This window comes from Salmo trutta, chromosome 16, assembly GCF_901001165.1.
Source record: "Salmo trutta chromosome 16, fSalTru1.1, whole genome shotgun sequence".
In the NCBI taxonomy this organism is placed as follows: Eukaryota; Metazoa; Chordata; class Actinopteri; order Salmoniformes; family Salmonidae; genus Salmo; species Salmo trutta.
In genome coordinates this window covers 36,818,432-36,843,833 of record NC_042972.1, presented here as the reverse complement: position 1 = coordinate 36,843,833, position 25,402 = coordinate 36,818,432, and the positions used below count along the sequence as shown (strand labels likewise).

Below are 25,402 nucleotides of genomic sequence, written 5' to 3'. Positions count from 1 at the left end.
TTTCCAACAAGTTAGTTCGTCAAAATTGTGTCCTGCTAGAGTTGCCCTGGTCAACTGTAAGTGCTGAAGGAGAAACATCTAGGAGCAACAACGCCTCAGCCGCGAAGTGGTATGCCACACAAGCTCACAGAACGGTACAGCCAAACGCTGAAGCGCGTAGCGTGTAAAAATCGTCTGTCCTCGGTTGCAACACTCACTTCCAAGTTCCAAACTAACTCTGGAAGCAATGTCAGCCCAATAACTTTTTGTCAGGAGCTTCATGAAATGGGTTTCCATACGGAATGCCAAGTGTGGTGTAAAACTCTCCGCCATTTGAATCTGGAACATTGGAAACGCGCTCTCTGGAGTGATGAATCAAGCTTCACCATTTGGCCGTCCAATGAACGACTCTGGGTTTGGCGGATACCAGGAGAACGCTACCTGTCCAAATGCATAGTGCCAACTGTAAAGTTTGGTGGAGGAGGAATAATGGTCTGGGGCTATTTTTCATGGTTCGGGCTAGGCCCCTTAGTTCCAGTGAAGGGAAATGTTAACGCTACAACACACAATGACATTCTAGACGAATCTGTGCTTCCAACTTGTGACAACAGTTTGGGAAAGGCCCTTTCCTGTTTCAGCATGACAATGACCCCGTGCACAAAGTGAGGTCCATACAAAAATGGTTTGTCAAAATCTGTGTGGAAGAACTTGACAGAGCCCTGACCTCAACCCCATCGAACACTTTGGAATTATTTGGAACGCCGACTAACGGCCAGGCCTAATCGCCCAACATCAGTGCCCGACCTCACTAATGCTCTTGTGGCTGAATGGAAGCAAGTCCCCGCAGCAATGTTCCAACATCTAGTGGAAAGCCTTCCCAGAAGAGTCGAAGCTGTTATAGCAGCAAAGGGGGGACCAACTCCATATTAATGTCCATGATTTTGGAATGAGATGTTCAACGAGCAGTTGTCCACATACTTTTGGTCATGTAGTGTATGCAGCTACAGATCTGTCAGACAAGGCGGGCCTGGAATTATGAGCAGTCTGATATTAGGGGAACAAGTTTACATCTGTAAGTCATGTTATTTTGGTGGAAATGTGATACACAATTCTAATAATAATAATAATAATGTGTGTGTGTATGCAAATTAGTGTCTGTGTATGTTTTTGCTCACACGCACGCGTGTATGTATTTGTTCTGGAGCCTTAGCACAAAAAAGTTTTAGGAAGGCTGGAGGTGGATTCATGGCTTAGGCTACTGAAGAACCAAACAAAAACGTCCATTCACGAAGTGTTTATCTGAGTCTACTGCCCAAACAATGTCTTGTTGCAACAAAGGAACACTGTGCACACACATAAAACCCACCTCATAGGAGTGAACACACGCAAACATCCCAGAATATATACAGTGCATTTGGAAAGTATTCAGACCCCTTGACTTTAACCACATTTTGTTACGTTACAGCCTTATTCTAAAAGGGGTTAAATTATTTTTTTCCCTCATCAATCTACATACAATACCCCATAATGACAAAGAAAAAACTGGTTTTTAGGAAATGTAAAAAACAACTGAAATATCACATTTACATAAGTATTCAGATCCTTTACTCAGAGTTGAAGCACCTTTGGCAGCGTTTACAGCCTCGAGTCTTCTTGGGTATGACACTACAAGCTTGGCACACCTGTATCTGGGGAATTTCTCCCATTCTTCTCTGCAGATCCTCTCAAGCTCTGTCAGGTTGGATGGGGAGCGTTGCTGCACAGCTATTTTCAGGTCTCTCCAGAGACGCTTGATCGGGTTCAAGTCTGGGCTGTGGCTGGGCCACTCGAGGACATTCATAGACTTGTCCTGAAGACACTCCTGCGTTATCTTGGCTGTGTACTTAGGATTGTTGTCCTGTTGGAAGGTGAACCTTCACCCCAGTCTGAGGTCCTGAGCGCTCTGGAGCAGGTTTTTACCAAGGATCTCTCAGTACTTTGCTCCGTTCATCTTTCCCTCAATCCTGACTAGTCTCCCAGTCCCTGTCGCTGAAAAACATCCCCACAGCATGATGCTGCCACCCCCATGCTTCACCGTAGGGATGGTGCCTGGTTTCCTCCAGACGTGACACTTGGCATTCAGGCCAAGGACTTGGTTTCTTGGTTTCATCAGACCAGAGAATCTTGTTTCTCATAGTCTGAAAGTCCTTTAGATGCTTTTTGGCAAACTCCAAGCGGGCTGTCATGTGCCTTTTACTGAGGAGTGGCTTCCGTCTGGCCACTCTACCACAAAGGCCTGATTGGGGGAGTGCTGCAGAGATGTTTGTCCTTTTGTAAGGTTCTCCCATCTCCACAGAGGAACTCTGGAGTTCTGTCTGAGTGACCATCGGGTTCTTGGTCACCTCGCTGATCAAGGCCCTTCTCCCCCGATTGCTCAGTTTGGCTGGACAGCCAGCTCTAGGAAGAGTCTTGGTGGTTCCAAACTTCTTCCATTTAAGAATGATGGAGGCCACTGTGTTCTTGGGGAACTCCAATGCTGCAGAAATGTTTTGGTACCCTTCCCCAGATCTGTACCTTGACACAATCCTGTCTCGGAGCTCTACAGACAATTCCTTCGACATCATGGCTTGGTTTTTGCTCTGACATACACTGTCAACTGTGGGACCTTATATAGACAGGTGTGTGCCTTTCCAAATCATGCCCAATCAATTGAATTTACCACAGGTGGACTTCGATCAAGTTGTAGAATCATCTGAAGGATGACCAATGGAAACATGATACACCTGAGTTCAATTTGGAGTCTCATAGCAATAGTATTTTTTATATATTTGCAAAAATGTCTACAAAGCTATTTTCACTTTGTCATTATGTGTGTAGATTGATGAGGGAAAACATTTATTTAATCAATTTTAGTATAAGGCTGTAACGTAACAAAATGTGAAAAAGTCAAGGGTCTGAATACTTTCCGAATGCACTGTATATGAACAGAAATGTAAAAAACTGTTTTATAGCATTTTCACTTTAGTTTGCTTTATATCACAAACTGATTATAAAAACTAAATAGTAGCATGGCGTATTTGTTTTAAAACGTGGGTGGAAAGTAGACGCTCTGTACTAAAGTGAAACATCAGGTGTTTCGTCACAAGCATTGGTATGTGTCTGCTCACGTCAAGATCTCGGACAGGATAGAAGAAAGACTACAGTACCTGTTTTAACTAGGGTCCAAATACACCTATACACTGTCTGTCAGACAGATCATCTGTCACCCAATTAAAGAGCTGTGAATAAGTACATTTAAGTTCAGCCCTATTATATACAGTACAAAGGTGTAGTGATCATACTGACTAACACTTTTTCAAAGGTGTGTGTTAAGGTTAAAAGTGTTTATTGTTTCATGCAAAATACCTGGAAGAACCTGGAAATGTGATGTTCTATCTCGATGCAAATGGACAAAAAGATGGCATGCAAAGGTTAATGCAAAATACTGTGAGTATCCAGGCTGAATACAAATATGCAAACATCAGATGAGAGAGAAAATATAATAAATCTCAACTACAGCTCCAGCTTAACTTTAAAATTATAATGGTAGAAGTGGATATAGAATACTAATATAGATTTTGGCAAATGTTTAACAGCTTGTACTAACAGAGGGCTATCGGCAGCAGTAAAGGACAGGAGAGAGACAAATTGGCTTCTGTTGATTAGCCACCTGACACCTGATTTTCCTAAATATTATATGCCTATGAAATGGAGACACCACAGGAACTCATCAAACACACACACAAGGCCACCTTTGAAGTTTTACTGTCTTATAAAAACTGTGCAAATCAGGCATGTGGTATTAAAGCGCTCGTCTCATCTAACCTCCCCTAACCACGCACAATACTGACAAGGCCTAATCAGCCAACCACAAGCAAATGTCAGGAAAATACTCTGGAAGTGTCTGACAAGAACCTGTCGCCTGGTAATTTCCATATGTTGGAGTCTTGTTTCAAACATCTTCAGGCGTACCACAAATGTAAATGGACCTCCGGCGTCATGTTGAAAGCAACAGCACACCTCTGGTGAGACTTGTACTCTGGTACAGGGCAGCCTGACCCAAAGTACTTTATTCACTACCCATCAAAACACAGGAGACACAGGAGGTACAGACAGACTGAGAGTAGAGCTCTCCCCATCGACTCGACTGGGCTGTGAAGGTACGAGTACAGGTGAGCTTCTCCATTCCTCGGTAACTGGTTGGATGGCAAATTACCTTTCAAATGACTTTCTCCTGGCCTCTGTCCCTTCTTTTTCTTTCCCTCTGACCCTCTCTCTTTCTCTCAATGCATCTTTCTACACTGGCATTCGCCGATGCCTGCTTTAAGTTCTCTCTGATGTTTGCCATGACCCCTAGCCTGTCTCTACCTGCCCTCAGCAGCATGGCGGTGCCATTGAGACAGCTGCTTCTATGCTGGGTGTTAGGAGCAGGGCGCAGTCAGAGCTCTCCACCATGGTTCCAGAATATCACTACCAACCTGTTTAACTCTTCGGGAGACATCCTCCTCGGGGGGCTCTTCCCCATCAACGAGCTCACCAGCAACTTGAGCCACAGAGTGAAGCCGGACAACATTAGCTGTGACAGGTACAGTAATTCAAGACCCACTGTACTTTTTGCTGAATATAATTTTTCCCTATATCAAGTGTCTTTATACTGTAATCATTTTAGCAGATTCTGCATATCTCATTCGAATTAGTGCTTGCTTCTCATTCGTTTAAATGATTTGAATTATTGAATTATAGTACAGCAGTAACAACCCCTCCCTGTCTGTGCTTCGCCTGGTAGGATTAATGAGCATGGGCTAGGTATGGCCCTTGTAATGAAGTACACAGTGGATGAGATCAACGCCAACTCCACCCTACTCCCTGGCATCAGGCTGGGCTATGAGATCTTCGACACCTGCAAGCAGTCTGCCGTCATCGTGAAGCCCACACTCCTCTTCCTCACTGAGGACTCCAGCCGAGAGCTGGCCGTCATGTGTAACTACACAGACTACGTGACCCGTGTGGTGGCTGTCATCGGCCCATCCACCTCAGAGATGGTCTCAGTCATAGGAAAACTACTGGGATTCTTCCTCATACCACAGGTTAGTATGGTCACATGATGGAATGCTATCTTTCAATGCAAACAATGTCATCCTCTTTTAATATGATGCAAAATGAAGATTTCCCATTTGTCCATTGTTTGACAATCGCTCGAATATGATTTTGATTGAACTGTGTGCTGTGGTGGAACACAGATGAAAATGTGAGATACAACTGCAGTGGAGACATAATTGCTTTTTGTATCTACCATTGCTACTTATGTCTCATTACCATCATCCCTCTGTCCTCTGTAGATTAGCTACCTCGCAACTAGTGACCTGTTCAGTGACAAGAGTATGTACCCATCGTTCCTGCGCACTGTTCCCAGTGACAAGAGGCAGGTGGAGGCCATGGTGTATCTGCTAAACAGGTTCCAGTGGAACTGGGTGGCCGTGGTGGGCAGTGAGGATGAGTACGGACGCCAGGGCCAGCGCCAGTTCTCCACCCTGGCAGCAAAGAGCTCCATCTGTGTGGGCTACGAGGGGTTAATCCCTATGTACCGTGACCCACAGCCAGTGGTCAGAGAGATCCTGGACCGCATCGCAGAGGCCAAGGTGGGAGTGGTGGTGGTCTTTTCCCTCTCCCAGCCTGCCAGAGCCTTCTTCACTGAGGTCAGTGAGATAGCAAGTCACATAAGAGTTCTAGAGACCGACAAAATTGTAAAATCTCACAAGCTTTTCAAAAAGCTTTATGCAGCCATTGGTTTGACTGTTTTTAAAGTACATTAATGCAACTCATTTACAGTATCTAAATTCAGATTAGAACATTTGTCTGTAAGTAGCAACGTGCATGCCCCGCCCATCTTAGGATCCGTTTTTTTCAGCTATCTGTTTCCTGTGTTTGAGGGGTGCAAAACCACTTGTCACTTAAATCTCACTGGATTGATTAATAAAATGTACTCCTGCTACTCTTATACTCTTGCTTGTAACTGTTGTTTTCCCCCGTTTATGTATGTTATGAAATGTTTGTAATGACTTGTCAAACACACCCCGGTAATGGCTGAAATGGGCTCAATGGAATACGTTGGCTTTCCGTTGTATTTCTAAGAACCCTAAAGCTTCATCTAGGATCTAACGCACCATCTTGACACTTACATCCCAACAAAGAGAAGAAAGATAACTTTATTTTGATGTGTGTTCCTTTTTTGTGGAATTGAAAAAAGTTATAATTTACTACAGTGTTTACAAATGAGATTCGCTCAAATGAAAGCAACTCCCGAAAATGAACACTGTAGTGATATTATGTCTGATATCGCAAACAATGTGAAGTATGTTTAGATAGGTGTAATCTAGAGCCAAGCCTGGTGATTTTAAATCCGGAGGTATCCTGCTATTGACACACTTGTTGATTTATGCAAGAGAAAATTGAAATCAACAGTAATTAATGGGGCAGTCTAGACAGCGCAGGTGAGTGCTGGTAGGGTAGATAGAGCAGGTGAGTGCTGGTAGGGTAGACAGAGCAGGTGAGTGCTGGTAGGGTAGACAGAGCAGGTGAGTGCTGGTAGGGTAGATAGAGCAGGTGAGTGCTGGTAGGGTAGACAGAGCAGGTGAGTGCTGGTAGGGTAGACAGAGCAGGTGAGTGCTGGTAGGGTAGATAGAGCAGGTGAGTGCTGGTAGGGTAGACAGAGCAGGTGAGTGCTGGTAGGGTAGACAGAGCAGGTGAGTGCTGGTAGGGTAGATAGAGCAGGTGAGTGCTGGTAGGGTAGACAGAGCAGGTGAGTGCTGGTAGGGTAGATAGAGCAGGTGAGTGCTGGTAGGGTAGATAGAGCAGGTGAGTGCTGGTAGAGTATATAGAGCAGGTGAGTGCTGGTAGGGTAGACAGAGCAGGTGAGTGCTGGTAGGGTAGACAGAGCAGGTGAGTGCTGGTAGGGTATATAGAGCAGGTGAGTGCTGGTAGGGTAGACAGAGCAGGTGAGTGCTGGTAGGGTAGACAGAGCAGGTGAGTGCTGGTAGGGTAGACAGAGCAGGTGAGTGCTGGTAGGGTAGACAGAGCAGGTGAGTGCTGGTAGGGTAGACAGAGCAGGTGAGTGCTGGTAGGGTAGATAGAGCAGGTGAGTGCTGGTAGGGTAGACAGAGCAGGTGAGTGCTGGTAGGGTAGATAGAGCAGGTGAGTGCTGGTAGGGTAGACAGAGCAGGTGAGTGCTGGTAGGGTAGACAGAGCAGGTGAGTGCTGGTAGGGTAGACAGAGCAGGTGAGTGCTGGTAGGGTAGACAGAGCAGGTGAGTGCTGGTAGGGTAGACAGAGCAGGTGAGTGCTGGTAGGGTAGACAGGGCAGGTGAGTGCTGGTAGGGTAGACAGAGCAGGTGAGTGCTGGTAGGGTAGATAGAGCAGGTGAGTGCTGGTAGGGTAGACAGAGCAGGTGAGTGCTGGTAGGGTAGATAGAGCAGGTGAGTGCTGGTAAGGTAGACAGAGCAGGTGAGTGCTGGTAGGGTAGACAGAGCAGGTGAGTGCTGGTAGGGTAGATAGAGCAGGTGAGTGCTGGTAGGGTAGACAGAGCAGGTGAGTGCTGGTAGGGTAGACAGAGCAGGTGAGTGCTGGTAGGGTAGACAGAGCAGGTGAGTGCTGGTAGGGTAGTCAGAGCAGGTGAGTGCTGGTAGGGTAGTCAGAGCATGTGAGTGCTGGTAGGGTAGTCAGAGCAGGTGAGTGCAGGTAGGGTAGACAGAGCAGGTGAGTGCTGGCAATATAGATAGAGCAGGTGAGTGCTGGTTGGGTAGACAGATCAGGTGAGTGCTGGTAGGGTAGACAGAGCAAGTGAGTGCTGGTAGGGTGTACAGAGCAGGTGAGTGCTGGTAGGGTAGACAGAGCAGGTGAGTGCTGGTAGGGTAGACAGAGCAGGTGAGTGCTGGTAGGGTAGACAGAGCAGGTGAGTGCTGGTAGGGTAGACAGAGCAGGTGAGTGCTGGTAGGGTGAACAGAGCAGGTGAGTGCTGGCAGGGTAGACAGAGCAGGTGAGTGCTGGTAAGGTAGACAGAGCAGGTGAGTGCTGGTAGGGTAGACAGAGCAGGTGAGTGCTCGTAGGGTATATAGAGCAGGTGAGTGCTGGTAGGGTAGACAGAGCAGGTGAGTGCTGGTAGGGTAGACAGAGCAGGTGAGTGCTGGTAGGGTAGACAGAGCAGGTGAGTGCTGGTAGTGTAGACAGAGCAGGTAAGTGCTGGTAGGGTAGATAGAGCAGGTGAGTGCTGGTAGGGTAGACAGAGCAGGTGAGTGCTGGTAGGGTAGACAGAGCAGGTGAGTGCTGGTAGGGTAGACAGAGCAGGTGAGTGCTGGTAGGGTAGACAGAGCAGGTGAGTGCTGGTAAGGTAGACAGAGCAGGTGAGTGCTGGTAGGGTAGACAGAGCAGGTGAGTGCTGGTAGGGTAGACATAGCAGGTGAGTGCTGGTAGGGTAGACAGAGCAGGTGAGTGCTGGTAGGGTAGACAGAGCAGGTGAGTGCTGGTAGGGTGAACAGAGCAGGTGAGTGCTGGTAGGGTAGACAGAGCAGGTGAGTGCTGGTAGGGTAGACAGAGCAGGTGAGTGCTGGTAGTGTAGACAGAGCAGGTGAGTGCTGGTAGGGTGAACAGAGCAGGTGAGTGCTGGTAGGGTAGACAGAGCAGGTGAGTGCTGGTAAGGTAGACAGAGCAGGTGAGTGCTGGTAGGGTAGACAGAGCAGGTGAGTGCTGGTAGGGTAGACAGAGCAGGTGAGTGCTGGTAGGGTAGACAGAGCAGGTGAGTGCTGGTAGGGTAGAGAGAGCAGGTGAGTGCTGGTAGGGTAGACAGAGCAGGTGAGTGCTGGTAAGGTAGACAGAGCAGGTGAGTGCTGGTAGGGTAGACAGAGCAGGTGAGTGCTGGTAGGGTAGACAGAGCAGGTGAGTGCTGGTAGGGTAGACAGAGCAGGTGAGTGCTGGTAAGGTAGACAGAGCAGGTGAGTGCTGGTAGGGTAGACAGAGCAGGTGAGTGCTGGTAGGGTAGACAGAGCAGGTGAGTGCTGGTAGGGTAGACAGAGCAGGTGAGTGCTGGTAGGGTAGACAGAGCAGGTGAGTGCTGGTAGGGTAGACAGAGCAGGTGAGTGCTGGTAGGGTAGATAGAGCAGGTGAGTGCTGGTAGGGTAGACAGAGCAGGTGAGTGCTGGTAGGGTAGACAGAGCAGGTGAGTGCTTGTAGGGTAGACAGAGCAGGTGAGTGCTGGTAGGGTAGACAGAGCAGGTGAGTGCTGGTAGGGTAGACAGAGCAGGTGAGTGCTGGTAGGGTAGACAGAGCAGGTGAGTGCTGGTAGGGTGAACAGAGCAGGTGAGTGCTGGTAGGGTAGACAGAGCAGGTGAGTGCTGGTAGGGTAGACAGAGCAGGTGAGTGCTGGTAGGGTAGACAGAGCAGGTGAGTGCTGGTAGGGTAGACAGAGCAGGTGAGTGCTGGTAGGGTAGACAGAGCAGGTGAGTGCTGGTAGGGTAGATAGAGCAGGTGAGTGCTGGTAGGGTAGACAGAGCAGGTGAGTGCTGGTAGGGTAGACAGAGCAGGTGAGTGCTGGTAGGGTAGACAGAGCAGGTGAGTGCTGGTAAGGTAGACAGAGCAGGTGAGTGCTGGTAGGGTAGACAGAGCAGGTGAGTGCTGGTAGGGTAGACAGAGCAGGTGAGTGCTGGTAGGGTAGATAGAGCAGGTGAGTGCTGGTAGGGAAGACAGAGCAGGTGAGTGCTGGTAGGGTAGATAGAGCAGGTGAGTGCTGGTAGGGTAGACAGAGCAGGTGAGTGCTGGTAGGGTAGACAGAGCAGGTGAGTGCTGGTAGGGTAGACATAGCAGGTGAGTGCTGGTAGGGTAGACAGAGCAGGTGAGTGCTGGTAGGGTAGACAGAGCAGGTGAGTGCTGGTAGGGTGAACAGAGCAGGTGAGTGCTGGTAGGGTAGACAGAGCAGGTGAGTGCTGGTAGGGTAGACAGAGCAGGTGAGTGCTGGTAGTGTAGACAGAGCAGGTGAGTGCTGGTAGGGTGAACAGAGCAGGTGAGTGCTGGTAGGGTAGACAGAGCAGGTGAGTGCTGGTAAGGTAGACAGAGCAGGTGAGTGCTGGTAGGGTAGACAGAGCAGCTGAGTGCTGGTAGGGTAGACAGAGCAGGTGAGTGCTGGTAGGGTGAACAGAGCAGGTGAGTGCTGGTAGGGTAGACAGAGCAGGTGAGTGCTGGTAGGGTAGACAGAGCAGGTGAGTGCTGGTAGTGTAGACAGAGCAGGTGAGTGCTGGTAGGGTGAACAGAGCAGGTGAGTGCTGGTAGGGTAGACAGAGCAGGTGAGTGCTGGTAAGGTAGACAGAGCAGGTGAGTGCTGGTAGGGTAGACAGAGCAGCTGAGTGCTGGTAGGGTAGACAGAGCAGGTGAGTGCTGGTAGGGTAGACAGAGCAGGTGAGTGCTGGTAGGGTAGACAGAGCAGGTGAGTGCTGGTAGGGTAGATAGAGCAGGTGAGTGCTGGTAGGGTAGACAGAGCAGGTGAGTGCTGGTAGGGTAGTCAGAGCAGGTGAGTGCTGGTAGGGTAGTCAGAGCAGGTGAGTGCTGGTAGGGTAGTCCGAGCAGGTGAGTGCTGGTAGGGTAGTCAGAGCAGGTGAGTGCTGGTAGGGTAGTCAGAGCAGGTGAGTGCTGGTAGGGTAGACAGAGCAGGTGTTTGGTGGTTTCAGCCCTGTTCCACCCCTTTATGTTAATGTTTTCATATATGTAAATATACCCTGCGTATTTATGGAAATGAGGCACATATGATTTTCTTTATTTTAACACAAAATATTTAAAAAAAATACCTGATACAATAAGAAAATGTATATATGAGTGCATTCTAAGAAGAAAAGTTACTTTTGACAATAAATGTAATACTTGTATTCCCACCAAAATCCCTGAACTTCATTCATTATTTTTCCATGTCAGTAAAATGTTTTATGTGCTATAATTCAGTCAATATCTGATAGATTATAAAAAAATTCTATAAGTTTGGAGTTACATAATCTATTTTCCATTTATTTCATTTATTACAACAGTTTTAAAAACATTTTAACAATTTCAATGACCATTGCTACGATACCAACATGCTGTTTGTGATCAGGTGATCAGGAGGAATCTGACAGGTGTGTGGGTGGCCAGCGATGATTGGGCCCTGCACAGAGACGTATCAACTCTCCCAAACATCCACACTGTGGGCACTATCATCGCCTTCACATTCCAGAGCCAGACCCTGGCCCTGCTCACACCCTACACAAGGGAACTCTTCTCCAGGATCAGAGAGGAGAGGGCCAGGCAGCCCTCACCAGATACAGAGTCAACCCGTGGTATGAACCAGTGCCCAGACTGCTGGAACCTGTCCCCAGACAACTTACATCTAGTGACAGAGCCCATAGTGCTGAGGTCAGCTTTCAGTGTCTATGCTGCCATCTACAGCGTTGCACACGCACTGCACAATCTGCTCGGGTGCAATGCCAATAGCTGCCTGAGGGGCGCTAAAAGCAAAGTCTATCCCTGGCAGGTACATTCTCCCTCACGGTACTTTTTTTCCCAGATAATGATTATGTGAGACTGTGCAAGGATACTTTTACAAATGTAATTAACAACACTCTCCCCTGCAGCTGTTGGAGGTGCTGAAGAAGGTAAACTTCAGTCTAAATGGAAGTCATTTTGAGTTTGACAGTAATGGAAACCCAAACATTGGCTACAACGTACTACAGTGGGTCTGGAGAAACAACAGTCTGAGTTTCAAAGATGTCGGCTCCTTCTACAAGAACCTGTCAATTAACAACACCCTCATCCAATGGCATACAGGCAGTACTAAGGTAATCGCCGCCCCATCTCCTCATCAAACATAATGTTGGATTTTATCGGCTTTTCACATTTTTACCTCTGGGATTAAGCCTTTTTAATGTGCCAGCTATGCTCCACAAAGTGGTAACTTTTCGAAGTTCCTAGGGTATGTTCAGCTAGAGTAGATTGCATTTTCCTTTTATGCACCAAACTAAATTTTCACCACTATTGGTTAAAGCTGCTCAAATGTTTGACGTAAAAAAGTCTTCATTTAAATGTGTTTACCACAGAAGGTTGGTGGCACCTTAATTGGGGAGGATGGGCTCGTGGTAATGGCTGGAGCGGAATTTGTGGAATTGTATAAAAAAAAAACAACAACATGGTTTCCATGTGTTTGATGCCATTCCATTCGCTCCGTTCCGGCGGTTATTATGAGCCGTCCTCCCTTCAGCAGCCTCCTGTGGTGTTGACCACCACATCCTCTCTGACCCCACCTCTGCTGCAGGCCCCTGAGTCTACCTGTTCCTCTGAGTGTGGCCCTGGCCAGGTGCGCAGAGTGAAAGGCTTCCATTCCTGCTGCTATGACTGTATTGAATGTTTGCCGGGCACCTTCCAGAATGGCACAAGTGGGTGATTCACACTCACAGAAATGACATCCATCAATCTAGTCCTTAAAAAGGCCATCACTCTTGTGATTTGGTTTTGTAGATTTCTTTGATATTTTCCTTGAGCAACATGCTGAAACTAACAGATGAACAGACTAACAGCTTTACACCTTTGTCAAACACTGCCAACATTGTGTTTAAAAAATGCCCAATAAATGTACAAAATTGAAAGATGTGAGTGGTGGTCTTATAAGACTTTCTACTCTTATCTGGTTCTATCATTCTAACCACGTCTCTGCTCCTTCTCTGTCTCCAAGTGGACATCCAGTGTACCCAGTGTCTAGAGGGCCAGTGGTCCCAAGTACGTAGCACCAACTGCACCGAGCCTACCTTTGACTTCCTTACCTGGAGCCAGCCTGAGTCCCTGGGGTTGCTGCTGGCCATGCTGGTGATGCTGGCCTGTCAGGGGGCTGTGGGAGTCCTGCTCCTGCAGCACCGGGGGTCTCCGCTGGTGAGGGCCTCTGGGGGGGCCCTGGGTGGTGTGGCCCTCCTCAGCCTGATGGGGGGCTGTGCCTGCCTGCTGCTGTTTCTGGGCCAGCCGGGGGAGCTGGTGTGTCGTCTGCAGCTGCCCCTCAGCTCTATTTTCCAAACGGTCACCCTGTCCACCATCCTAATCATCTCACTGCAGGTAAGGCCTAGACCTGTGGAACACAAAACAAACATGAATCATGGAGATATTATATAGCTAAATAGGTTTTCTTTGATAAAAAAATCCAACAGTTCAGGAGACATTTGGATGAATATGAGTGAGGAAGACGCAGAGTATCATGAATCCTGGAATAGCTCATTCTCTGTCCTCCCTCAGATTGTGTACGTGACAGAATTCCCTGGCAAGGCTCCTTTTCATCTGGATACACTGAGAGGCCCTGGAGGCTGTCTGCTAGTATTGGCCTGCTGTGGAGTGCAGGCAGGGATCTGTGGCTACTATGTCCAGGAAGGGCCCTCTCTATCCCAGTACCTGGCCAAGATGAAGGTGACCTTTGTGAGGAAGTTCCTGCGATGCCCTGTGGAACCCATTTTAGGTCTGGGCCTGATGCAGGGTTTTAATGGCCTCCTGGCCCTCACATCCTTCATGTGCACCTTCATGGCTGTGAAGACCGTTCGACAGTACAACCTGGCCAGAGATATCACCTTCTCCACCCTGACCTACTGCGTGGTTTGGGTGGTCTTTATCCCCATCTATACCAGTCTGAATGACAAAGACCGCTCCATCGTTCATGTATCTGTCAGTTTGCTCAGTAACATGGGACTGATGGTGGCCTACTATCTGCCAAAATGTCACCTGCTGCTGAAGAAACCTGAGCTCAACACAGAAGAGCACTTTCATACCTTCCTCAAGGGGGCTGAAGCAACTCCTCAGAAGGAACATGACCAGGGATCTGGAGGGGAGAGGCAGGGATCTGGAGGGGAGGGGCAGGGATCTGCAGGGGAGGGACAGGGATCTGGAGGGGAGAGGCAGGGACCTGCAGGGGAGGGACAGGGATCTGGAGGGGAGGGGCATGGATCAGGGAAGGGACAGGGATCTGCAGGGGAGGGGCATGGATCAGGGAAGGGACAGGGATCTGCAGGGGAGGGACAGGGATCTGGAGGGGAGGGACAGGGATCTGCAGGGGAGGGACAGGGATCTGGAGGGGAGGGGCATGGATCAGGGGAGGGACAGGGATCTGCAGGGGAGGGGCATGGATCAGGGAAGGGACAGGGATCTGCAGGGGAGGGACAGGGATCTGCAGGGAAGGGACAGGGATCTGCAGGGGAGGGACAGGGATCTGCAGGGGAGAGGCAGGGATCTGCAGGGGAGGGGCAGGGATCTGCAGGGGAGGGGCAGGGATCTGCAGGGGAGGGGCATGGATCAGGGAAGGGACAGGGATAAGGGACAGGGACAAGACTTGGGACAGTGACCTTTATTCTGTTTAATGTTTAAATAATATATTCAATTTAGTTTATAATGCATTGTTTCACAATTTTTGCAGAGACATATAAGTGCAATCATTCAATCAAACTAGTCTACATGCACATGAAATGTATAACAAAGACTTGACAATTGAGGATGTGTGTGACTAAGTTCAACCAGATGTGCTAAAAGGTGCAGCATGCTGCACTTGCCTGCTACGATCAGTGATGTAGTTTGCTAGATCACCACCAGGGGTCGCAATCATACATATTACAAGCCGTTTACAGACTGAAAAAGCCATTAGGTAGAAATATCAGTCAGTCAATGTGGCTTTTATTGAATAGTATGTAGGCCTAATGTATTTTACAGTAAAACAACATCCGATTCCATTATAATGGGTTGGCGTGATTGTCTTATTCGTGAAAATACACAATATGCAGCAAAGGCATACTAGGCTAAGTCACAGTAATTTTTGCTATAGGCTACTATAACAATGTTATGCTCATAGACCAATGTGTAGCCTATAGGTATTATACTACGCATAGGCCTATAGCACTTTTGATGAACGAATTGTGTAGAGAATCAATTGAGTGATGTAGTATTTATGTATATGTAAATCTCAGTGAATTTGAACTAGGCAACAGATAATTGAATACGGAAGATATTTAATAAAGCCCACTAAATTGTTCTGATTAGCCTGCCTTTGGCCTCGGGCATGTTTGACGTTTTCTTCGTCTATTTCAACCTGTGAGTGGGAAGATGTAGACGGTAAAATACGGAACCATCACACGTTTCCTAGTCTACTGATTAAATTAAACGACAAACCAAATTCGTCAACCATAAATGACAACACTAAGCGTTTTATTATTTTTACTCCAAGTTCTGCAATGTCATGAGCTCACCTTGACGTTTTCTGCCGTTGAAAGGCAGGTGTAATGAATCTATGCGCTTATAGTCCAGTAGGCATACGTATGGTTTGGTGAAGCTAAAAACGGTTACAGCCTCTGGTTATTAACTGGGATAGGTCACCCCCGTGACCAACTCCACACATGACATTGATGTGGAAGCTGCGTAAAACTGAAAGCCCGTGCCCTCGAACATAGCCAGCTCTTGATAATCCGTTCATTAATATACAGTGTCATAGGCCTAATGTGCACAGTAATATCTAACGGTGTTAATGCATGATAAAGATTCACTCAATGAATCCGATTTCGTGAGCAATTTCGAATAATAAGCACTTGAAATTATTCATATTAAGAAGAAACCTTTTTATTGCTTTGAAAAAAAAAGAAACTTACATTGAGGCCAGTGCTTAAATTAACTTCTGAATAATTGAACGAAATTCATTTCAATAGTGATAATATGATCATTTAAACATGAAGCACAACATGGAGTGGTTTGTACAGAAGAATTCGCCTATAGGCATTGGAAAACTTTCATCCCTTATAGCAAGAATTATAAAAACACAATGTTGGTCTATAGCCTACTCTTGATAAAAGCATCCCCTCATTTCAAAATTGAGTTTTGGAATGAAGATGAACACGCTATTTACCACAAGGTTGCTGGTATGACTGTATGATGAAGTCTGGTATTGTGCTGAGCCATCTATTGTTACCCAAACAAGACATAAGACAAAAAGAAAAACTTCACATAGTCCGTATGTTCTATTCTTCTGGGCCCGCTGTTTACGTCGCGTGATAAAAGTTGTTTCTTACAATAAACTAATGTGGGAATCAGAGAGCGCTAATGAAGCGGTTAGGGATAAAGCATCCTTTGCTCTGATGCGGTCCCTATCGCCCCGAACACTAAAGGCTTGGTTCTATGGGGTAAACAACCAGCATCAAACGTGTTTATCAAGTCCGGTGGCGGCAAGAACCACCAGCCACCGGGGAACAGCAACGGGAGAGGTACGACCATAGAAATGCCCTCTCTTCCTCCGTGCCTTTAGCGTGTTTAATTAAAGCTTGTTACTGTTTTGAATTTGAATAATAATCCTCCAAACTAAAGGCGACCTTTGTCTGGGCAGAATGTATGGCCATTATCATTGCAATTATTTAATCAAGAGCTGCAGCTAATAGTTTTTTTTTCTTTTACTTTTTAAACGGGCAAGAACGAGACGCTAAACGAACACTTGCCAAAATGTAGTATTTAACTTTTGTCGCATTATAGCCCAGACAACTATTGTTAATGTGAGCTCAGACCGAGTAGGTGTGGTATTTTTTGACCACCACAAGATGACACAGGCTTTTTGACAAAAAACAGTATCTCAAAAAATTGAGTATATCAGCCGAATGATTTCTTCAGATAGACCAATATCGATTTAAAACATTTCATCAGTTATTTGAAATCACACTGCACTTCAAGATTCATATTTACACTGAACAAAAATATAAACACAACATTTAACAGATGTGGCATATCAAAAATGTGAGGTTTTGTCACACTTGGCAGAGTTCCTCTGTCCAGTGTCTGTGTTCTTTTGCCCATCTTAATCTTTTCTTTTTATTGGCAAGTCTAATATCTTTGCAACTCTGCCTAGAAGGCCAGCATCCCGGAGTCGCCTCGTTGAGACTGGTGTTTTGCGGGTACTATTTAATGAAGCTGCCAGTTGAGGACTTGTGAGGCGTCTGTTTCTCAAACTAGACACTTATGTACTTGTCCTCTTGCTCAGTTGTGCACAGTGGCCTCCCACTCCTCTTTCTATTCTGGTTAGAGCCAGTTTGCGCTGTTCTGTGAAAGGAGTAGTACACAGCGTTGTACGAGATCTTCAGTTTCTTGGCAATGTCTCGCATGGAATAGCCTTAATTTCCCAAAACAAGAATAGACTGATGAATTTTAGAAGAAAGTTATTTGTTTCTGGCCATTTTGAGCCTGTAATCAAACCTAATGCTGATGCTCCAGATACTCAACTAGTCTAAAGAAGGCCAGTTTTATTTATTCTTTAATTAGGACAACAGTTTTCAGCTGTGCTAACATCATTGCAAAAGGGTTTTCTAATGATCTATTATCCTTTATAAATAATAAACTTGGATTAGCTAACACAACATACCATTGGAACACAGGAGTGATGGTTGCTGATAATGGGCCTCTGTACGCCTATGTAGATATTCCATTAAAAAATCTGCCGTTTCCAGTTACAATAGTCATTTACAGCATTAACAATGTCTATACTGTATTTCTGATCAATTTGATGTTAATTTAATGGACAAAAATATTTGCTTTTCTTTGAAAAACAAGGACATTTCTAAGTGACCCCAAACTTTTAAACGGTAGTGTATATCACTTTATTTTGAGCCGTCTTTGCCGTCAGCTAAAACGGAGCACCTGGCTCACGCCCGGGAAGCAGCCCGGTTCTAAAACGAACGCAATAACCCGGGGCAGGCCCAGGACATTAATCAAATTTTAACACGACTTTTAATGACTGCAAAATGTATCATATTTAGTGGTTCATGTAAAGTAAGTGCTAAATAAAGTTTCATAAACCAAAAGCTTGTGTGAGAGCACGGTGAAACAAACCTAACATTGTAGCCTAGGCCTACGGCCTAACGTGAAATAAGTTATGCATAGGCCTACTAGGCATATCTCCAACCAAAATAGCGACCATATTAGGTAGAAAATGACTTTGTTAATAAAGTTATATATACTGCCGTTAATTAATGTTCAGCATAATAGCTAATATGTACGCATAGGCTACGTTCGATAACAGGAAGACAATACAATCGATGCAATAAGGGGGAACATGAATTCATGAAATTACCAAACTGTGCGAGGCCAGAACTAAGAACAATATGGCTGTTGAGAAAGAGAAAGTGAAGTAGACTGAGCTGTGTAGGATTAAAAGAAGCTGTTTCTGGGTCAATGGATGCATCTCAATAATATCAAATCAAATTTTATTGGTCACATACACATGGTTAGCAGTTGTTAATGCGAGTGTAGCAAAATGCTTGTACTTCTAGTTTCGACAGTGCAGCAATATCTAACAAGAAATCTAATTCCACAACAATGACCTAATGCACACAAATCTAAGGAATGGAATAAGAATATATAAATATAAATATATGGATGAGCAATGACAGAGCGGCATAGGCAAGATGCAATAGATGGTATAAAACACAGTATATACATATGAGATGAGTAATGCAAGATATGTAAACATTATTAAAGTGGCATTATTAAGGTGACTAGTGATCCATTTATTAAAGTGGCCAATGATTTCAAGTCTGTATGTAGGCAGCAGCCTCTCTGTGTTAGTGATGGCTGTTTAGCAGTCTGATGGCCTTGAGATAGAAGCTGTTTTTCAGTCTCGGTCCCAGCTTTGATGCACCTGTACTGACCTCGCCTTCTGGATGGTAGCGGGGTGAACAGGCAGTGGCTTGGGTTGTTGTCCTTGATGATCTATTTGGCCTTCCTGTGTGACATCGGATGCTGTATGTGTCCTGGAGGGCAGGTAGTTTGCCCTCGGTGAGCCCTGGGATTGTGGGCTGTGCAGTTGCCGTACCAGGCGGTGATACAGCCTGGCAGGATGCTCTCAATTGTGCATCTGTAAAAGTTTGTGAGGGTTTTAGGTGACAAGCCACATTTCTTCAGCCTCCTGAGGTTGAAGAGGCCCTGTTGCGCCTTCTTCACCACACTGTCTGTGTGAGTGGACCAATTCAGTTTGTTTGTGATTTGTACAGAGGGGGTGCTCCCTCTGCTGTTTCCTGAAGTCCACGATTATCTCCTTTGTTTTGTTGACGTTGAATGAGAGGTTGTTTTCCTGACACCACACTCCGAGAGCCCTCACCTCCTCCCTGTAGGCTGTCTCGTCGTTGTTGGTAATCAAGCCTACTACTGTTGTGTCGTCTGCAAACTTGATGATTGAGTTGGAGGCGTGCATGGCCACGCAGTCATGGGTGAACAGGGAGTACAGGACGGGGCTGAGCACGCACCATTGTGGGGCATCAGTGTTGAGGATCAGCAAAGTGGAGATATTGTTTCCTACCTTTACCATCTGGGGGCGGCCCGTCAGGAAGTCCAGGACCCAAATGCACAGGGCGGGGTTGAGACCCAGGACCTCAAGCTTAATGATGAGCTTGGAGGGTACAATGGTGTTGAATGCACAGCTATAGTCAATGAACAGCATTCTTACATAGGTATTCCTCTTGTCCAGATGGGATAGGGCAGTGTGATGGCGACTGCATCGTCTGTGGACCTATTGGGGCGGTAAGCAAACTGAAGTAGGGCTAGGGTGACAGGTAAGGTGGAGGTGATATGATCCTTGACTAGTCTCTCAAAGCACTTCATGATGACGGAAGTGAGTGCTACGGGGCGATAGTCATTTAGTTCAGTTACCTTTGCTTTCTTGGGTACAGGAACAATGGTGGCCATCTTGAAGCATGTGGGGACAGCAGACTGGGATAGGGAGAGATTGAATATGTCCATAAACACATCAGCCAGCTGGTCTGCGCATGCTCTGAGGACGCGGCTAGGGATGCTGTTTGGGCCAGCATCCTTGCAAGGGTCTTTCTCCTGAAGTGTACACTTGTTATTTCCCACACATCAAAAAAAGCATTGGATTGGTGGAGACATGGGCTTGAGGGATTTTTTTCTTATGGCAGTCATTAAAAGGAAGTGAACAAGTGCACACTTTGGGTGGCACAGGACCATAAGCGTAGGCCTTCTGCAAACAGAAGACAGTACAGCTTAACATAGACAGAGATCTCTCTCTCTCTCTCTCTCTCTATCTCTCCTTCCCAGACAGTCAACACGCTGCTGCTTTTCAACCCAGATGATGTGTATGTATTTTTGTGTCTATTTATTCTACCTGAGTCCTCCTCAATGGCACCACAGTTCCATCCCCTCCCTACCTGTTTCTCTGCTCTCTCATGAGCATACTCCCAGCTCCAGTGCTAATTGACCCAAGGCCTAGTTTTAATTCGTACCGATTGGGTGGCTGTGTGTGTGTGTGTGAGAGAGAGAGGGATGGAGAGAGAAAGTGGGAGAGAAATATGTGTCTCATGAATATGAAAGAGTAGACGTGGAGCAGTGTTGTTAATGGATGGTCAGTGGTACACATGTACACACACACACACACACGCACGTACGCACGCACGCAAACACGCACGCACACACGCACACACACACACACACACACACACACACACACACACACACACACACACACACACACACACACACACACACATAAACACTAGTCCTGTATGTCCTACATCATTTGGGAGTGTGTGGATGGATGGATGGATGGATTGATGGTGATGGTGTGTGTGTGTGATTTTTCCTTTATTGTTGTATTAGGTTCTGGATATACACTTCTCCAAGCTAATGCCTAAACAGTACTAAGTTCATAATTGTGAAGAATATTGTAAATAATATAAATGACTTACTTATATCTTAGAATAAATACCTTACTTAGATTAGTACAACTTTCTCACCTTATCATTACCAAAAAACTAAGGATAAACTGTATATTTTAGGCTTTTGTTGTCAGTCGAGAATTTATAAACAAATGATATGGGAAAAAATATTGTTGCTCCTATGGAAAGTCCTTCCTTGAGAATTAAAATTGTAATGTTGTGTATGGTAATGTATTTACTCTGAATGTGTGTTGTTTAGTGGTTGCCTTTTCCCCTTTAAGACGAGGCTCTGAGGGGCTGAGGAATGCCCTCCCCTCTGTGTGTGCCTGTGTGCGTGCATTTAGGTGTGTGTGTGTGTGTGTGTGTGTGTGTACTGGCTGAAAAATGCCCTCCTCTGTGGTATTGTCGGGGTGGCTGGGGGCCGAGGGGCCCGGGTCGGGGGCTTAGTGAGGGGCCCTGTGTTTTGTTCTGTTACACATCAATGGGACGTCAAGCCGGGTTTGGGCCTGACAGCCCCAGGATTAAAGGCTTTCTACTAGAGGCTGTACGGCCCTCCCCCTGACACACACACACACACAATGGGCTGAAGGAACATAGTCTTAACTCTTCAAGTACTAAGTTGTAATTTGCAGGTGGCTAAAGCCTGCAGGACTAGCCCCAAACTCTTAGAAAAAGAGTTCCAAAAGAGTTCCAAAAGGTTCCCACCCAAAATGGTTCTACCTGAACCAAAAGGGTTCTTGAAAGGGTTCTCTTACGGGGACAGCTGAAGAACCCTTTTCAGTTCTAGATAGCACACGATAAGGGGAAAGAGAGTACATGGTGGTGTGTGTGTCTCTCTGCTCTCCTCTTCTATTCCAGCCTGTCAGGAGTGGACTATAAATCCCAACTGGTCTATAAATCTAGCATGGGGAAATGATAATGATTAGAGCTCAAGTTTCCATCTCCTGATAAGAGGCCACATCTGGCCTGGCTGAGACAGAGGAGAAGGCAGGATCCTGGTCAGGGATCTATCTGAGACGTGTGTGTGTTCGTGTCACAGGCAGGGCCATGCACAGACCTTTCAGGTGACAGGTGCTCTCGAAATTCATAACATATCAAATGTAGCATTTTCTTTTGCATAGGACTATTTATTTCTGCACCAACACACTCACTCATCATCATCACACATTGGAAGCTAGTTACAGTGCCTCCAAAGCAATATCTGACTTCAGGAAAAGAGGGTGGGCTATAAACAGATCATTGACGTTGATGATTGATGTAAATCTGCTGTTAGCTAGCTCCATTTACCTTACTGATTGATTTATCTTCAATGCTCCTTTCAAATAAGAACCTCATAATATAATATTCATCATCTTCTAACTCATGATATATGGCTGGCTGGCTCGTGGCTTGCGTGGATATTGTAGTATTTGGTGGTTAACGTGTAGACGAGCTGTGTTGCTGCCCTGACACACATGTGCAACTCACGACTGAAGAAGGTCGTTGATGCAGCCGCTCCTCTCTATGTCCTTCTGCCTCTCAGTCTCTCTGCTGCGCATATCAGCCAACATATCAGCCAACATATCAGCCAAGTGTTATCACGTGTTAATCAAATGGTATGCTTCTGTGGCGGTACTGTAGATATTTAAACTAGGTAGCTAGTTACACACACTGACCATTGACCGCATCTCTTAGGCCATGCAGATGGCAGGTACTGCTAACTATAGCCAGATGCTCCCAGGAAACGCTCAGGGATGGAAGTGTGTATCTGTGGAGACAACAACAGTTGTTATTGTCCTGCTGTTTGGAAGATTCCTAGCAGTGAACTGAAGACAGGTCAAGGAGGGAGGGAGAGAGAGGCAAGGAGAGAGATAAGGAGAGAGGCATGGAGAGAGTCAAGGAGAGAGGGAAAGAGAGAGGGAAAACGAGAGAGAGAGGAAGAAGAGAGAGAGAGGCGGGAGAGGGGAGAGAAAAGTAGAGGGTGAGAGGTAAAGGGAGAGAGGATAGAGAGGGAGGGAACTGTGCATGCATGTTTTCCTATATGCATGTCTGGACAGAGAAAGAAAAATGATATACTGTATTGGGGGGGAAGTGATAAGTTAAACTTTGAACTGGAACTGACTGGAGGCTATGATTGCATAAATACCTGTTTTTATATCCTGTTGTTATGCTTAGGATGGCCAAAAGGTGGTGCTGTGGGTAAGTGGTGGTGAAGAGTCAGTGGAGGGAAGGATGACAGAGGGCCTAAGTGTGAGTGAGAGTGGGAATCATTTTTACATACCAGTGGTTGGGAGGGATTCTTTGTGTCGTGGTTGCAGTTTGAGTTGAATAAAATACAATCTCAATGTTTGTAACGCACTAGTGCTCCTCATGATGACAATCCTATTGGTAATGGTTAAAACTAGAAGTGTATTAAGACACACAGACCAGAACAGACAAAGACAAAGAGATACTAAACTTTTCACCAACTCACAAGCACTATTGGTATCCTGCAGTTTGGACTAGAGCCCTAGAGACTTTGGGCTTACTCTGATTGAGATACATCATTTTCCTGGACACCATGTTGGCTCAAAAAGCTCTAACACAATTCAGTACTAGTACGAACGTGCATCAGAGTATTGTTGTCATGGAACAGTTGGCTGTTCTGGCCTGTACAAGCAGTCTGACTACAAACAGGTGGAGGGTTAGGTTTCAGGAGTTAGGGGTTAGGGGTCAGAGTTTATGGGCTAAATCAGGTGGCCCTACCTACAGCCCCAGATGTATAGAGGTGGTCCTCAGGCACAAATCTAGGATCAGCTTACCATCCCCAAATCCTAACCTTTACCATCAGGGGGAAAAGCCCAAACTGCATTTAGATCAGAGTCTAGGGGCAATTTGGTTCTGGGTTATGACATTAGAGGATGCAGGGCCAAAGACTATCAGGAGTAAACAAACATCAAACTAAGTGGACAGATTTTGTTTTGCATTCGGAAGCAGTGTCACTGTAAACGACAAACTACAACACACACACTCACACACACACTGTTTACTGGTTCAGACTGTGGCTACAATCTTTTAAGGAAAATCACTCCTGGATATCCTCTGTTAAGTCAGAGGGTTCTTTATTCACCAGCTTTGAAATGCTGCTTCCAATCTGGAATGTCAGAACTGTGGGCGAGCATCTCTCTGGCTCCGGCTCGGCTCCACACTGTTCCGGGCCGTCCCAACAAAAATGTTTATTGATGGGGGAAAGCGGTCCCGCCAACAGTGCCTATTAGCAGTAATTGCCCCTGCCTGGTCAATAGCATGTTTCAAAACCCCCCTCTGCAAAGTTGTGTTGTTTAAAAGCAGCCGTCGGCATCCACCTCCTTCTCCAACCCCTCACCTTCCAGCGCTCTCCTGTCACCACTAGCGGAACCCAGATGGGACATGGGGAAGCAATCAGGCCTCTATTGGTGCTGATCAGGGTGTGTAAAGTGTCTGCAGTAGGACTAAGGGTGTTAAGGGTGTAGTGTGTGTGTTAGTGCCAGGGCTTTGCCAGCCAGGTGAGAAGCACTGGCATCAACAGTTAAAAGGCTCCATGTTCAAGTTACCCTTAACCACAGGTCTAGGATCAGCTAGATCTCAGCTACCCTCCCCAAATCCTCACCTTAACCATTCAAGTTTTTAAATGCAAAACTCATCTAAGATCAGCATCTAGGGGCAACTTCATCCTACTTTGCTGACATGTATTGATAGAGCCAGGTAGATTTCAGGGCCAGGCCAGGTATGTCCACTATGTAGGGTTAAAGTGGAAGGCACAGCGGGAGGGCAGGCTCTGAGTTTTAGCTGTTTAGTTTTGGACGTGGCCCAAAAACAGCTGGACGGCAGCTTGTCTGCTCACTGGGGTGAGATTCCTCCTCTGTAGTTTAACTTCTAAGAGGTTAGATCCAGTGGCCTCGCATTGATAGACTATCACAGTCTAGTATTTAGCACATTAAACCCACTACTGATTGGAACACCACAGGGTAAAGGTTAAGGTTAGGCTTATGGTTAGGCTTAAGGCTAAGGTAAGATAGTTAGTTGAAATGATACTGATAGATAGAGCATCTACAGATGGACTGACTATCCAAATAAAGTGTTAACATAGGTATTTCTGTGTAGTGGGGTCTGTCAGTTAGTTACAGATGGTTTGTTTTAAAGTAGTGAAATTAACAACAGACCTGCATTAGTGACAGCAGGGGGACATAATCAGTGATGTCCACGAGCCTCGCTAAGCGAGTGACGGATTGCACCAAGAATTTACTCAAGGACTTTCAGCAAAGCATATTAGGTAGCCTCTCGTAAAAGCTGCCCTATAGAAGAAGGCAGGCTACTACAGAAGGGATTGGATTTATTGTACTGTGGAGTATTTCCATTCTCTCTATGGGGAAAGTTTCTATGTAGACAAGGATCAAGATGCTTTCTGAAAGACCCTCTCAGATAGCAGCTGTCGGCTTCAGAGAGGGGGAGAGAAGGAGGGAAAGATTCTGAGAGGATGAGTCAGAGAGAGAAGAAAAGAGAGAGGGAGAAAGCATCATCTTGACTGAAACCTAATCCCACCTTCTCTGCTTCCCCCGGATTGGCTGGCCCTGCTGTGAACCCTGACCTCTAAGCCTGTCTGGATCTCTTTTCCCCTTTCTTTTCCCCTTCTACCCATCTGTCTCCATAGAGTGGGTGAGAAAAGGGGAGAGGGGGGTCTGCAGA

At 46.3% G+C, this 25,402-nt stretch overlaps 2 protein-coding genes across 2 annotated transcripts in view; both read left to right on the top strand.

Annotated features, from left to right (window-relative positions):
- The first annotated feature begins 3,599 nt into the window (after positions 1-3,599).
- Positions 3,600-14,345, top strand: LOC115149815 (taste receptor type 1 member 3-like). Its single transcript, XM_029692639.1, has 9 exons — positions 3,600-4,169; positions 4,379-4,582; positions 4,784-5,084; positions 5,337-5,693; positions 11,122-11,538; positions 11,639-11,842; positions 12,316-12,436; positions 12,733-13,103; positions 13,281-14,345. Exons 2-9 carry the CDS (start codon positions 4,380-4,382, stop codon positions 14,343-14,345), a joined length of 3,039 nt encoding a protein of 1,012 aa, XP_029548499.1. The 5' UTR covers positions 3,600-4,169; position 4,379.
- An 8,051-nt stretch (positions 14,346-22,396) lies between these two features.
- Positions 22,397-25,402, top strand: part of LOC115149813 (basic salivary proline-rich protein 3-like) — an 82,454-nt gene continuing 79,448 nt past the window's right edge. Inside the window, exon 1 of the mRNA XM_029692638.1 lies at positions 22,397-22,409. Within this exon, the coding sequence (XP_029548498.1) occupies positions 22,397-22,409 (13 nt within the window). The remainder of the gene's footprint in view (positions 22,410-25,402) is intronic.